Source organism: Xiphophorus hellerii, chromosome 24 (assembly GCF_003331165.1).
Source record: "Xiphophorus hellerii strain 12219 chromosome 24, Xiphophorus_hellerii-4.1, whole genome shotgun sequence".
Lineage (NCBI taxonomy): Eukaryota > Metazoa > Chordata > Actinopteri > Cyprinodontiformes > Poeciliidae > Xiphophorus > Xiphophorus hellerii.
Window position 1 is genome coordinate 3,949,195 of NC_045695.1, and position 13,020 is coordinate 3,962,214.

The window sequence follows — 13,020 nt, forward strand, 5'->3', positions numbered from 1 at the left end:
TTTGAACGAAGCTTCACTTCCTTCCTCGGCATCTCTCTGTCTCTTAGAAACGGCCGTGTGTCGGGTGCCGGTTAGGGCCCCCGGCCAAACGCGCCTGACGTCACGTCTTCGCTCAGTTTCCGCTTCGGAATGTGAGGTTAAACCGGAAGCCTGCATCTTTTTGTCCATTTTTCTTTCTCTTTTTTTTTTTCTTTTACGAGTTGTGACTGCAGGTTAAATCTTCCTTGTGAAAGATTGCTACGGCTTTTTTTTTCTTCAAATAAGAGCTGAAAGCATTCATACAAAATCTTAGGTTATATAATTTAAAGCAAAAAAACCCAAAAAAAACAGTAGCTCTTTCTGCAGACAATCTTTTGTCTAGACATCATGATTACGCTGCATTTGCTTTTATCTTGTGGCTAAATGGCTCTAAAGCAATACCCGGTCTTCCATCTGGAGTTGTTTTTTTTTTTTGTAAATGATATAAAATAACTGATTTATTCACAGAGTGATATTTAAACACAACAGCTCTTCAAGTTTAATAAACCGGAAATGAAGAAAACTCTCATAGCCAGACAGATGGGTGTTTCTGACCGTTGGAGTTTTGATGCCATTGTCATAAAGTTTAGTTTTCTGCTGATTCTTATTTGTATTTTTTTTTAATGGGTTTGCAGGAGTTTGTGGACGTCAGCCCCCCACAGAGGAACTGGAAGGGCATCGCCATCTCTCTCCTGGTTATAGTGGTGGTCTGCTCGCTCATCACCTTGTCCGTAGTCGTCCTCACACCCAGTACGTTAAAATTTGTTTTATTCCGATTATTTACAGTGCCTGGTTAGCAGTTAAGTGTTTTTATGTGAAGCTGAAACACAGCGTCTTGTTTTCCTCCCAGCTGAGCCTCCAGAAAGCAGCAAGTCCAAGCTGACCGTGGCGGATCTGTTCAAACCTGAGTTCCAGATTCACGACCCAGAAGCCAGGTGGATCAGTGGTGAGTTTTAGGCTTTAAGCCAACTCTGAAAATTGGAACTAAAATGTTTTGCCCCCGTTGTGGTTCTGATGGACCTTCCTGTAGTTTTTCTCGCTTTTTCCAGATGCAGACCTTGGCCTTCCTGTGTTTTTTAAGTCGATTTTGCCTTTCAAAAAAATCTTTTCCTTCGTTCCAAATGACCCTGGAGATTTTATCTCTACATAATTGAAGTATTTATTTATAAGCCTCAAATTTTAATATAAACAACAGAATTACAAGTTTAAACCAGAAAGTTATGTTGCTGTTAATTTTGCAATTAAGTGTAAAGGTGTAAAAAAAATTGGTAATGGCAAATATCTCTAATTATTGGTTCTGTCTGGGAATCTACTACTTTTTGAGGTTCTCAAACATCAATTGGAGCTAGTTAGTAGCTTCATCTCTATAGACAATATACAGTTAGGGCCAGAAATATTTGGACAGTGACACAAGTTTTGTTATTTTAGCTGTTTACAAAAACATGTTCAGAAATACAATAATATATATAATATGGGCTGAAAGTGCACACTCCCAGCTGCAATATGAGAGTTTCCACATCCAAATCGGAGAAAGGGTTTAGGAATCATAGCTCTGTAATGCATAGCCTCCTCTTTTTCAAGGGACCAAAAGTAATTGGACAATGGACTCTAAGGGCTGCAATTAACTCAGAAGGCGTCTCCCTCGTTAACCTGTAATCAATTAAGTAGTTAAAAGGTCTGGGGTTGATTCCAGGTGTGTGGTTTTGCATTTGGAAGCTGTTGCTGTGACCAGACAACATGCGGTCAAAGGAACTCTCAATTGAGGTGAAGCAGAACATCCTGAGGCTGAAAAAAAGAAAAAATCCATCAGAGAGATAGCAGACATGCTTGGAGTAGCAAAATCAACAGTCGGGTACATTCTGAGAAAAAAGGAATTCACTGGTGAGCTTGGGAACTCAAAAAGGCCTGGGCGTCCACGGAAGACAACGGTGGTGGATGATCGCCGCATACTTTCTTTGGTGAAGAAGAACCTGTTCACAACATCAACTGAAGTCCAGAACACTCTCAGGGAAGTAGGTGTATCTGTCTCTAAGTCAACAGTAAAGAGAAGACTCCATGAAAGTAAATACAAAGGGTTCACATCTAGATGCAAACCATTCATCAATTCCAAAAATAGACAGGCCAGAGTTAAATTTGCCGAAAAACACCTCAAGAAGCCAGCCCAGTTCTGGAAAAGTATTCTATGGACAGATGAGACACAGATCAACCTGTACCAGAATGATGGGAAGAAAAAAGTTTGGAGAAGAAAGGGAACGGCACATGATCCAAAGCACACCACATCCTCTGTAAAACATGGTGGAGGCAACGTGATGGCATGGGCATGCATGGCTTTCAATGGCACTGGGTCACTTGTGTTTATTGATGACATAACAGCAGACAAGAGTAGCCGGATGAATTCTGAAGTGTACCGGGATATACTTTCAGCCCAGATTCAGCCAAATGCTGCAAAGTTGATCGGACGGCGCTTCACAGTACAGATGGACAATGACCCCAAGCATACAGCCAAAGCTACCCAGGAGTTCATGAGTGCAAAAAAGTGGAACATTCTGCAATGGCCAAGTCAATCACCAGATCTTAACCCAATTGAGCATGCATTTCACTTGCTCAAATCCAGACTTCGGACGGAAAGACCCACAAACAAGCAACACCTGAAGGCTGCGGCTGTAAAGGCCTGGCAAAGCATTAAGAAGGAGGAAACCCAGCGTTTGGTGATGTCCATGGGTTCCAGACTTAAGGCAGTGATTGCCTCCAAAGGATTCGCAACAAAATATTGAAAAAAAACTATTTTGTTTGGGTTATGTTTATTTGTCCAATTACTTTTGAGCTCCTAAAATGTGGAGTGTTTGTAAAGAAATGTGTACAATTCCTACATTTTCTATCAGATATTTTTGTTCAACCCTTTAAATTAAACGTTACAATCTGCACTTGAATTCTGTTGTAGAGGTTTCATTTCAAATTCAATGCGGTGGCATGCAGAGCCCAACTCGCGAAAATTGTGTTACTGTCCAAATATTTCTGGCCCTAACTGTAATTGCAAAATTTGACATTTCAAACATAAATTCGCTCAATGGAAACACACCAATTCCGACAAAACTCCTGTTTTTCGGTGCTAAGATGAGATGTTTCTTTTTGCCCGTATTGTAATTGTTTTATTTCGCAAAACCGCAATGGAAGCACTTTTTCCTAATCGCACAAGTCACATGATCAACATCTGGATGTTGCCACTAGCACAAACCACGAAGGTGACGGTGACAGGAAGTGGTCGGAGGACGATGACATGAACAAACGTATTCACATGTGAATTCAATTGTGTTTCTTATTAAATCGAAACGTCACAGCTGCAAAATTGTTGTTCTTTCTGAGATTTGCGGAATATTGACAAAGGTTTGTGTACATTTGTAAGAAATATCGCCAATTCTTGGAACTGAAGTGAATAAAATTGGCAGAAAATTGACCATTTTAATAGCAAAAAACTGGCTTTTAAGGGGTTAAAATGTGTGGCAGTAATGGTGAAGACGGATGTTAATAATGGCACTCATAAAAAAAAAACAATCTGTTGACGCACATTATTTCTATGACGATCTGCAGAAGAGCATTTTTCGTGCCTGAAGCATCCAGGTGTAGCTCAGAACAAAGGGATCCAGACTGTCAGGGATCAGTAGAAATGCTGCAAACCCGTTTCTGGTTTGCATCACAATGAACCCTCCTTACCTCAGCTTGCCTCCAGGCCACGTTGCCAACGCCTCAAGATCATATTTTCGACCTTGATCTATATCAAGTCCTTCTCCCCTCGCTCATATTGGGGATGAATTTCCAGCGTTTTGTTTAACCGGCTCCCCTACAGCACTGAGAAATTGTGTTAATGTCTAAAAAAAAAAATTCTCGTTTAAGAAAAGGCGAGACGGACAATAACCTATTGGAGAAAGAGGACAATTTAAAGAATGGCAGCAGGATTTTTTTTTTCTTTGACAACTTGACAGTTAAATTATTGTCTTTGTGGCGAGTTCAGACGTGTTGATGGCTAAATATATCCGTAGCACCTCTGTGGAGACTGGCTAAGGTGACAGAAGGTGAGGGGAAGGTGGGAAGCGCAGGACAGTGGGGAAAGATTACCTTGTTGCTCTGAAAGGGAAACAAAAGATCCAGTGCCTGCTGAGTCCTTCCCTTTCACAGGGAGATAATACTAATGACTAGTTCAGTAGCCTGTGGCTTCTTGTTATTGGATGGTTGAGCCTCTGACACACTCTGGTGTGTTGGTAAATATATTTATAAGGGCTAATTTCCTGTGGATCTACATTTTAATGTCACGACTGACCGAACTCAACCAGTTGCAACCGTGGATGTTAGATTTTCATCATCTCTCTGCTCATTATGGGGTTTCTGAAGCTCTCACTGCTGTTTTTCAACATTTTCTCTGTTGCCAACTTTGTTGTCGATTTACAATTGTCCCTCTATTTGTATTTTAAATTGTGGTTTCATGTGGCACATTTACTTTACTTTGTTCAGTTGAATTTATATTAATACAGTACCAATTTGTAAAGAAAATAACTCATGTAAAGGCACTTTACAAAACAAGCTGGACAGGTCTACTTATGTGGAACCTTATTCAGTCTAAAAAAATGTAAGTTAATTCACTTACACACTGTTCAGCTGAGTCTAGTTTTGTGTTCATTGGAATTAAACAACCTTAAAAAGCTCAAATATACGCGCTTCATGTCGTTTACATCCAGAAATTTCACGCATGCACACAATGCTGAAGGGCAAGAAGACTACTCTTTTTAAACTTGCAGCGCCCCTGAATAAAAAATACTAAAATAAAATAAACTGCCGCAGCAGAACTGGAGATGTAGGTATTATTAATTTGGTGCAGTGCGCCACAACAAAGGCAAAATAACACATAAAACCAGTTGAACAACTTAAAAACACTCGCATTCATCGTTTTCTCATCGCTCTGCATCAGTTACGCTACGCACAGTTCCGTTGCCAAAACACACTGAATTCCACAGCACATCTACATGTTAAGATGTCAAAGTCAAGCTAGCATAACTGGCCTACTTCCTTAAAAATATTTCCTGACTTGTTACCTTTGGACCTTGTTATCGAGCTATGATAGTGTTGACAATTAATAGAAAATCACTGCGTCCCTTTTTCTTTTATACATCATGCGTACATTTAAGATTTAGCTCATTAGGTTGACATCTTGACAGATAAAACCAAAATACTGAATATTGCATCAGACAAATAAAAAGAGAACGCTTCATCCAGAAATGTTATATTGCAGAGACGTTGTAGTTTCAAGAATCATTGATTAAAAACAGCTTGCTGTTCACGGCGTGCGGTTTCCATGCATATTGATGGAAAGTTAAGTGGAAGCAAAAACTGGTAGAAAATGTGATTTAAAAAAAATCTAATTTATATAAATATATTTATGTTACAATAGTTATAATAATGAAAAGACTCTTGACGACAGTCTGTTCCCAAACATACTGGTGGAAAGTTAAGTGGAAGGAAAAAGTGTCGTAGAAAAATTTGCACAAGCTTTCCACAACTAAAAATTTGGTTTCATAGGGAAACTTTTCTATCAAAACTCCAAACTTAATACCCTTTCTGACAACAAAGCAGAAAAACTACAACATGACCATCTGGCTACATGCAGACATAAAATTTGACCTCTGTAATCACAATGATAATGTCTATGCAGAATCCAAACATCTAGCTTCTTTTAAGGCAAAACATTTAGCGGTTTGCATGCGGACCAGTCCATCAAGGAGCTCACTTGTTTAAGTAAGAAAACTACATCACCATGTCACCAATCATGACACAAAAGTCTTTTTTTTCCCTAGACTTCAGACATGCTTTCTTATTTCATCAGAAAAAACATTAACATGAATGAATTTTTTTTTTTTTGAGCTCGTCTTCGTCCAAACCGCAGGAAGCCCGTTTGCACCGCTGTGATGATTTGTTTTCAGCCCCAGAGGGTCAGCTGTCCCATTAGCTGCTTTATTGAGATTGATGATGAAATGGGGGGAACTGCAGCCTGACGCACTGTGTGCTGTAAAAGTAGTTTCCATCAGGTGTGATGAAAACCGAGAGGCGGTGCAGACGACGCGGCTCCGGCTCCGACTTCACTGCAGCTCTAATTCCGAGCAGGCCTCCGATGGAAATTGCATTTCTTGACATCCTCAGACTTATTTTCGCCATAGGAGTTGGGTCTCGGCGGTGGCCGCGCAGACATTTAACAGACCAGGGGACGCGTATGAAGTGATTTCTTACGTTTCTTCAAATGGCTGTTCATAAATTCCAGGAAACCAAGCGCAAAGCATCTCCAGCGGGGAAGCGTCCAAGCCGGGCTTTGAAAACGTAATCATAGAAAGAGAGCCACGCTGGGAGATTGAAGCTTGCGGAGTTCAGTCTTAATAAAAAAAAAGAAAACATTTTAAAGAGTTGAATATTATTAGAATTAATGTTTCACATCAGTGCTGCCCGGGAACAAGAGCAAAACTAAGATTTGGTTTGCAGCAAATCTTCTGAGGCAATACAACACATAAATGTTGTCATCAACATCATATTACAAGTAGTGTTAATATTGTGTAGCATTTTTAGTCATATTAATTATTAAGAAGGGATAGTTATAAAATATATTATTGGATTTAACAACCGTCCTTTATTAAATTCATCAAATGATGTGAGGGACAGTCTACAGTCTGAACCCACAACAACTTTATTAGCTTTAAAATATGTTTGGTCCACAGTTTATTTACATGTAAGACTCTTATTGTGAAGATTTGCAGGAAGTTCTGTGTTTATTTGCTGAATTGATACTTTTAAGAAGACTGGCCTCGCTTTTGGTCACAGCGAGGCCGATTATTGATGCCCTCCTCCATATTATTCTAATGAGAAAATTGTTTCTACAAACAATAGTGTTTGTAGAAACTTAACATACCTGGTTTTATATAGGATTAAAGTGGGAAAAGGGGAAGAAAGGTGCTGCTTATGAAAACAGTGTCATCACTCCTGTGAGAGTGGGAGTTTCGGCAGTTTGGTAACATGATTACAGAGTGGACACACAAAAGAAATGACCATAGATAAGGAACTGTTATAGCTGAACAACCACGGAAGGTTTTTAAAGTTCTAAAAATCAACAGAGAGAAGGATTATTCACAAGCGGGAAGCAGCCGCCAGTCTTCCCAGGAGTTGATATTGGAGGAAATTCAACCCGAAAACGCAGCAGCTTCATCACAGACTCTACTGGCTCGGTGGTAAAGTTAAAAACAGAACAATTTGGAAACGACCGAACAAATACAGCTTATTGTGAAGGTTAGAATGAAAAACCCTCTTCTCGGTTCGCACCGGAATCTGATTCAACACCTATTAGGCAGATCAAACTAAAGCAGAGTTGAAAACGAACCTTTTGTTTCCCTGCTTATCAGCGTTATGGATGCTACGGTGATCTGATGTTTCCACGGGAACGGTATAATCGCTGTGTGATGAGTGTGTTCAGACTAACCCCTGAATTGTGTATGAGTGATTTATTCATGAAGTTTACATTGTTTGTTCTGAATAGATTACATGGGATTTAGCCGAGAACAAGGTGGAAAAATCCAAACGCTTATGCAGGACGAGAACCAGTAAACTGTAAATCCACTAGAAAAACCTCAGGAAACACATAAATCTGAGACCATCATTCTAGCTGAACATCTCACTTTAAAGTATTTAATGATGCAGAAAATTGTTCTTTCAGGTGCAATACTATTATCAATTTTACACACTTTTATGCAAATATTTTGAGGCTAGTTCTCAGTAGGTAACCATTGCTAATATGAAAAGCCAACAATAGGCAACGTGTTGTGTTTTGTTTTGGGGAGTGTCAGAGGCTGACCATGATGCAGCAGAGGATTGTGGGATATTTCACTGATACACTATTGTTCATGTTACTGAAAGGCTGAAAGGGTAAGAAAATCTAAATATTATTGGTAACTAACCGACTTTCCTTTATATCAGTCTGCTGTTAGGTTCCGCAGCTCCACCTGCTGATAATATGCTAAAAGCTATTATCAGCAAAACAAAAAAAACTTTGAAAATAGTTATTTTCACACTCAAAGCTTCTTGCAATACAATAAACCTGATGTCTGCACAAAAATGTAATAATTATGTTGTACTACAGAAATGACTCCCTCTCGTCATACAAAATGTCACAAAAACGTCATGTTAGCTAGTTAGCACGGCCACCGATGGTGATGGATAAACAGTTTTCCTGTAATGGTAACTTTTTTCTCCACCATTAGTTTGACCAGAGCTTACACAAGCATGACTGACAGCACCCTCGTCCTTTCTCTGAATGGTTGCTTCTGACCAAGCAGTGCATTTCTGCATATGGCTGTAGGACCACAACAAGGCGGCGGACGATTTAGATTGTTTTGTTTTTTTTATTTCATGTTATACTGTCACAACATGGGGACAGTTTTCACAAATATGTAAAAATAACCATTGTTTATAAAAAGTTGCATCCTTCACTTTTAAGTCTGAGATATTATTGCAAGATCACAAACAGGCGATTATGCCAGGGAACCTCTCTGATACTATTATTGTTTTTGATAATCTGACTAATTTTGGTATGACAAGTATTAGCAGAAGATGTCTGTAAGGGACAAAACACCTTATAGTACGAACAAATTAAGGACAGCTTAATTCCTGTTCCAGTTTGGAGCCGAAACAGGCCGTCTTAAAAGATCTGCTGAAAAAGCTCAATTACCAAGGATAATGGATCTGTCAACACAACTTAGTAGGCTCATCAATGGGGCAACGAAGTTGAATGCAAACACAATGCTTGCTTGATTTACAAGAGAAAATGCACCACTTAGGATTTTGTAAAAACAATGCAAAGCTAGCCTAAAAACACTTTAATTTCCCTGCGCATTTAAATTTGAGGCGTCCTTCACATAACCCTCGCCGCCAGTCAGCTTACTGAGAAATGTGGATCCACATTTGGATTTCTTTTTCCAACTGCCTTAGTGCACACGCCCAGCCTGAACCCGTCGCGCGGCAGGAGAGTGATTTCTCTCAGCTGCAATCAGCTACAAATTCATTCCGAAATGAGATCCGAGATTCCAAAAGGAGGCAAGGCGAAGAAAGGCCTTGCTGCGGCTGCTTCTGGATTAGAATGACAGAAAATGACTCTGGGAATTTAAAACTAATCCCCGTTTCAGTGTGTATTAAACGGTTCAGCGTGAAATATGAGGGGAAGAATGCAGGTTGGGATTTCGGGCACTAAAAGACGTTTGTAAAAATGATGCAAAGCTAGCTTAAAAACCAGTTTTTAAAATGTCCCTGTGTATTTAAATACACAGGCAATAATGTGGGCATATTTAGACTTTTTTTTTTTAAATTGTAAAGACCTTTTATTGACCTAAACTGACTTTATGAAGATATACATTACCGGGATTCAATGGAACGGTTATGAAAAACTCAGAGACTTTGCACTTTCAGCTCTTGTGTAAATTAAACAGACCGATTTAAAAAAAACACATCTACTGTTTTTTTTCTCTCTTAAAAAGACATGAACATGATCTATGCAGCTGCATGAAGCAGCCGTTCTTTATTCCCTGCATATCATTAGCCTCTCGCTGCTGGCTGCAGCCAGGACCGGACCGTAATGAGACAGATCCAGGACATTGTGTGTGTTGATATTTGAACCTATAATGGATAGAGAGGCCAGTCCAAGCAGAAGGTAAAAAAAAATAAAAAGCTCTGACTCAACACTTCAATGTGAAACCAGAGTGGTGGACTCTTTGTAGTGAATAACTCCTATTATGTGGTGGGCACTGATTTTCATAATGGGTTTTTAATTATTCTTGTTGATTTTTATTATTATTAAATTAGTACCGTACTGTTGCAAATTGTTCATGAAATTAAGGTGAGTATTTTGCACTTTTGATGTAATTTTTTGGAAGCATTCATTGGTTACCTTTGTCAGACGCAACAAAACGTTTAAGGATCTAGAAAAAAATGAATTGTGAAAAAACACACACAAAAAAACAAAACCTATATTGGAACCAAAATGTTCTCAAAGCAATGCCAGGACAAAAAGGTATATGCACCTGAGAATGTTAAAAAATAGATAAGAAAAGTCAAAAACATACATTAATACACAACAAACCCTTTTGGGTTTTTTTTACCCCTCCAGGGGGTCTTTTGTGGGCTCTAGTGTCCCTTATATGACAGTAGGCTGACAGGAAACGGGGAAGGAGAGGGGGGAAGACATGCGGCAAATATCGTCGGGTCCGGGAGTCGAACCCGCGATGGCCGCGTCGAGGACTCAAGGCCTCCAAATACGGGTCGCGCCAACCACTACGCCACCACGGCACGCCCCAACAAACCCTTTTTAAGAGGAAAACTAACAGCAGTGCGCCTCAGGGAGAACTTATGATGTAAATAATGGAAAATCAGAAAGTTACAGGTGAGTATTAACAATGCCAAAATGGAAAAACCGTAGCAATTAAATGGAAGAAGCAATTGTTGCAATCTGAGAAGGGTTGTTCGGTACAACAATTTGAAGTATATCCCTTCTGTCTATAGCGTCTATGAGTCTAGGTGACGTTTTAAAGCACAAAGTTATGCTATGTTGTTTTATTTGGATTTAAATGATCCTTTTGTATTTTTTTACTGATATATTTTTTTGCTTTTGCTCTCAGATTCAGAGGTGGTGTACAGAAACAGAGACGGTGATGTCATCAGGTTCAACTTCGCCCTGAACGAGACAGAGGTCATCTTGAAGAACACCACGTTTGTAAGCTATTCTTACCGCTCTTATTACTCTTTTCTTCACATTTTCACGACTAAAAAAAATGCTCTTTATGCTGAAGTTTATGCTGTCGTGCATAAACTTCAACTGGGATCAGTTACATTTTGCATTTTAACTACCGAAAAGTTGATTCCATGCAGGCTGAAGCAGTTTTTGTAACAGTTTCACTGTATTAAGAAATGAGAAATTGCATTAAATCTTGCAGTAATAGTGGCAAAAAACACAAATGGAGGATGGAAGATATTGATTTATGTATATTATCAGTTCAACTAATAGTATTTCTTTAAAATGATATTTATTTAGCATATTTATGAGAATGAAACCAAGAAAACTTTTAACAATCCGACCATCTCAACTCAAACTTTGCCAGATATTCCACAATAGTTGCAGCTGCGCTACCTTCAGGAATATACATTCACATCCTGAGTTGCAGCTCAGTGAATAATTGACGTTTCCTGTTAAATTTAGCCGTTTTCTGCTGGCATCGTGTTAATCCTGTTGCTGTTCCATAATCCTTGTGCGGTGAAACAAATCGTTCCATTTTTTGTCATCGTCTCACCCACGTTTCACTGAGAATCACTGGAAAGCTTTAAAGCCTTTCCAGACTGGAGGTTAGCGTTCGAGCCAGTGTTGCAGGTTGCTCCCGTTTCCTCAAAACTGTGGGACTTTTAGAGAAAAGAAGACGTTTTGTTTCCGAAACTGACGCAACAGATGGAAATGTGTCTGAACTCTTCCCACTTGATTTATGTAAAATAAGAGCAAAACCTCAGAAACACATCAGGATCTCTCTGCACACATCATAAATATGTATCTTGTCATTAGGTGCAGATCTATTTGTCACCACTGGGACATAACGCTGTGTATTGTTGATGAAACAACAAAAACATTGTTGATGACCAAAAAAAGAAACACAATCGACAGTACATCAAGACCGTTGTTATCGGTACGATGGTATTGAGTGCCATTGTTAAAAATTATCAATACACATCAAAAATGGCGGACAATATTCCGTTTATTATGATTCAAAAGCAAGTAAACGGGTTTTTAGCCTCGTTTTAAAGGAAATCAGTGTTTTGGCTGCTTTGCAGTTTTCTGGGAGAAGTTTGTTCCAGATTTGTGGTGCATAGAAGCTGAATGCTGCTTTTCCATGTTTGGTTCTCGTTCTGAACACAAACTTTCCCCTTGCCCCAAAAATAAAAGTTTTAAAAAAATTTTAAAGAAAAAAATCTGGAGTTTGATTTCAGTGTTTTCCAGCTAAAAGTATATGAAAATGAGATAATGTAGTATTTGTAGACTTTACTCTCAATCCCTTGCTCAAATAACATCTTTCTTCCCTTCCTTCTGCCAATACTTCTCTTTCCCAGTGTTTTCCTTCCATCATTTCCCCTTGTTTCCCATCTACCATTCCTTCCCTGTTTTTTCTTGCTTATGTGTTCTCTTCTGCCTGTTCTTCCCGTCTTTTCCATGTCTGTACTTTACTTCCACCCTCATTTTCTCTCCTCTTTGTGCCTCTATTTGGTTGGCTCCTTTTGTTCCCCAAAGTCCTTTCATCCTTCCTCCTACCTGCCTTTGTTCAACTCTTCCAGCCTCGTCTACCATCTTATTTTCCTTTTTTATTCCTGTCAGGAAATGAGATGGACATCTCTCCAAACATAAGAAAAGGGTGTAAATTTTCAATTTTGAAAATCGGGCATGATTTTATTTAGATTTTATTAAAAGAATGGCATGTCTAATAGCTAATATTTCTACCTTTTCCAATAGTCAACCCCATTGTATAACTTTTGTGATTCTTATTTTTTTGCCTGTTTTCACTACTATTTAGACAATTCACCTTTAATGATGAGCTCCAAGTCTTTGAAGTTTGATGAACAGTTTTGAGCGTTTCACTGTAGTGAAATCTTTTCTTGTGTCTGACATAATTCATCCCATTTAAACCCATTTTAATGATCGCCTCTTTACCTCTAGGTGTCTTTCAAGGTGGCAAAATATTCACTCTCTCCAGATCTGAAGTATGCACTCTTCGCATACGATGTCAAACAGGTGAGCTTCAAATTAAAGCTGATTTCTATAAATAAAAGGTTCCATGCATAACAGCTGGTGTTTAGTTTTTTTATCATTATTATTACATCCTGGGTGTCAGCCATTCTTCTCACCTTTTGTTTTATATCCTGCCAGATTTCCGTTGTGCTCCCGTGAAATAC

The 13,020-nt window shown here is 39.0% G+C and overlaps 1 protein-coding gene across 2 annotated transcripts in view; it reads left to right on the forward strand.

Moving 5' to 3' along the window:
• Nucleotides 1–13,020, forward strand: part of LOC116715515 (inactive dipeptidyl peptidase 10-like) — a 65,031-nt gene that overhangs the window by 27,338 nt on the left and 24,673 nt on the right. For both annotated transcript variants that reach the window (XM_032555934.1, XM_032555933.1), the window contains exons 2-5: nucleotides 654–768; nucleotides 869–964; nucleotides 10,710–10,804; nucleotides 12,785–12,859. In XM_032555934.1, the coding sequence (XP_032411825.1) occupies nucleotides 654–768; nucleotides 869–964; nucleotides 10,710–10,804; nucleotides 12,785–12,859 (381 nt within the window). The remainder of the gene's footprint in view (nucleotides 1–653; nucleotides 769–868; nucleotides 965–10,709; nucleotides 10,805–12,784; nucleotides 12,860–13,020) is intronic.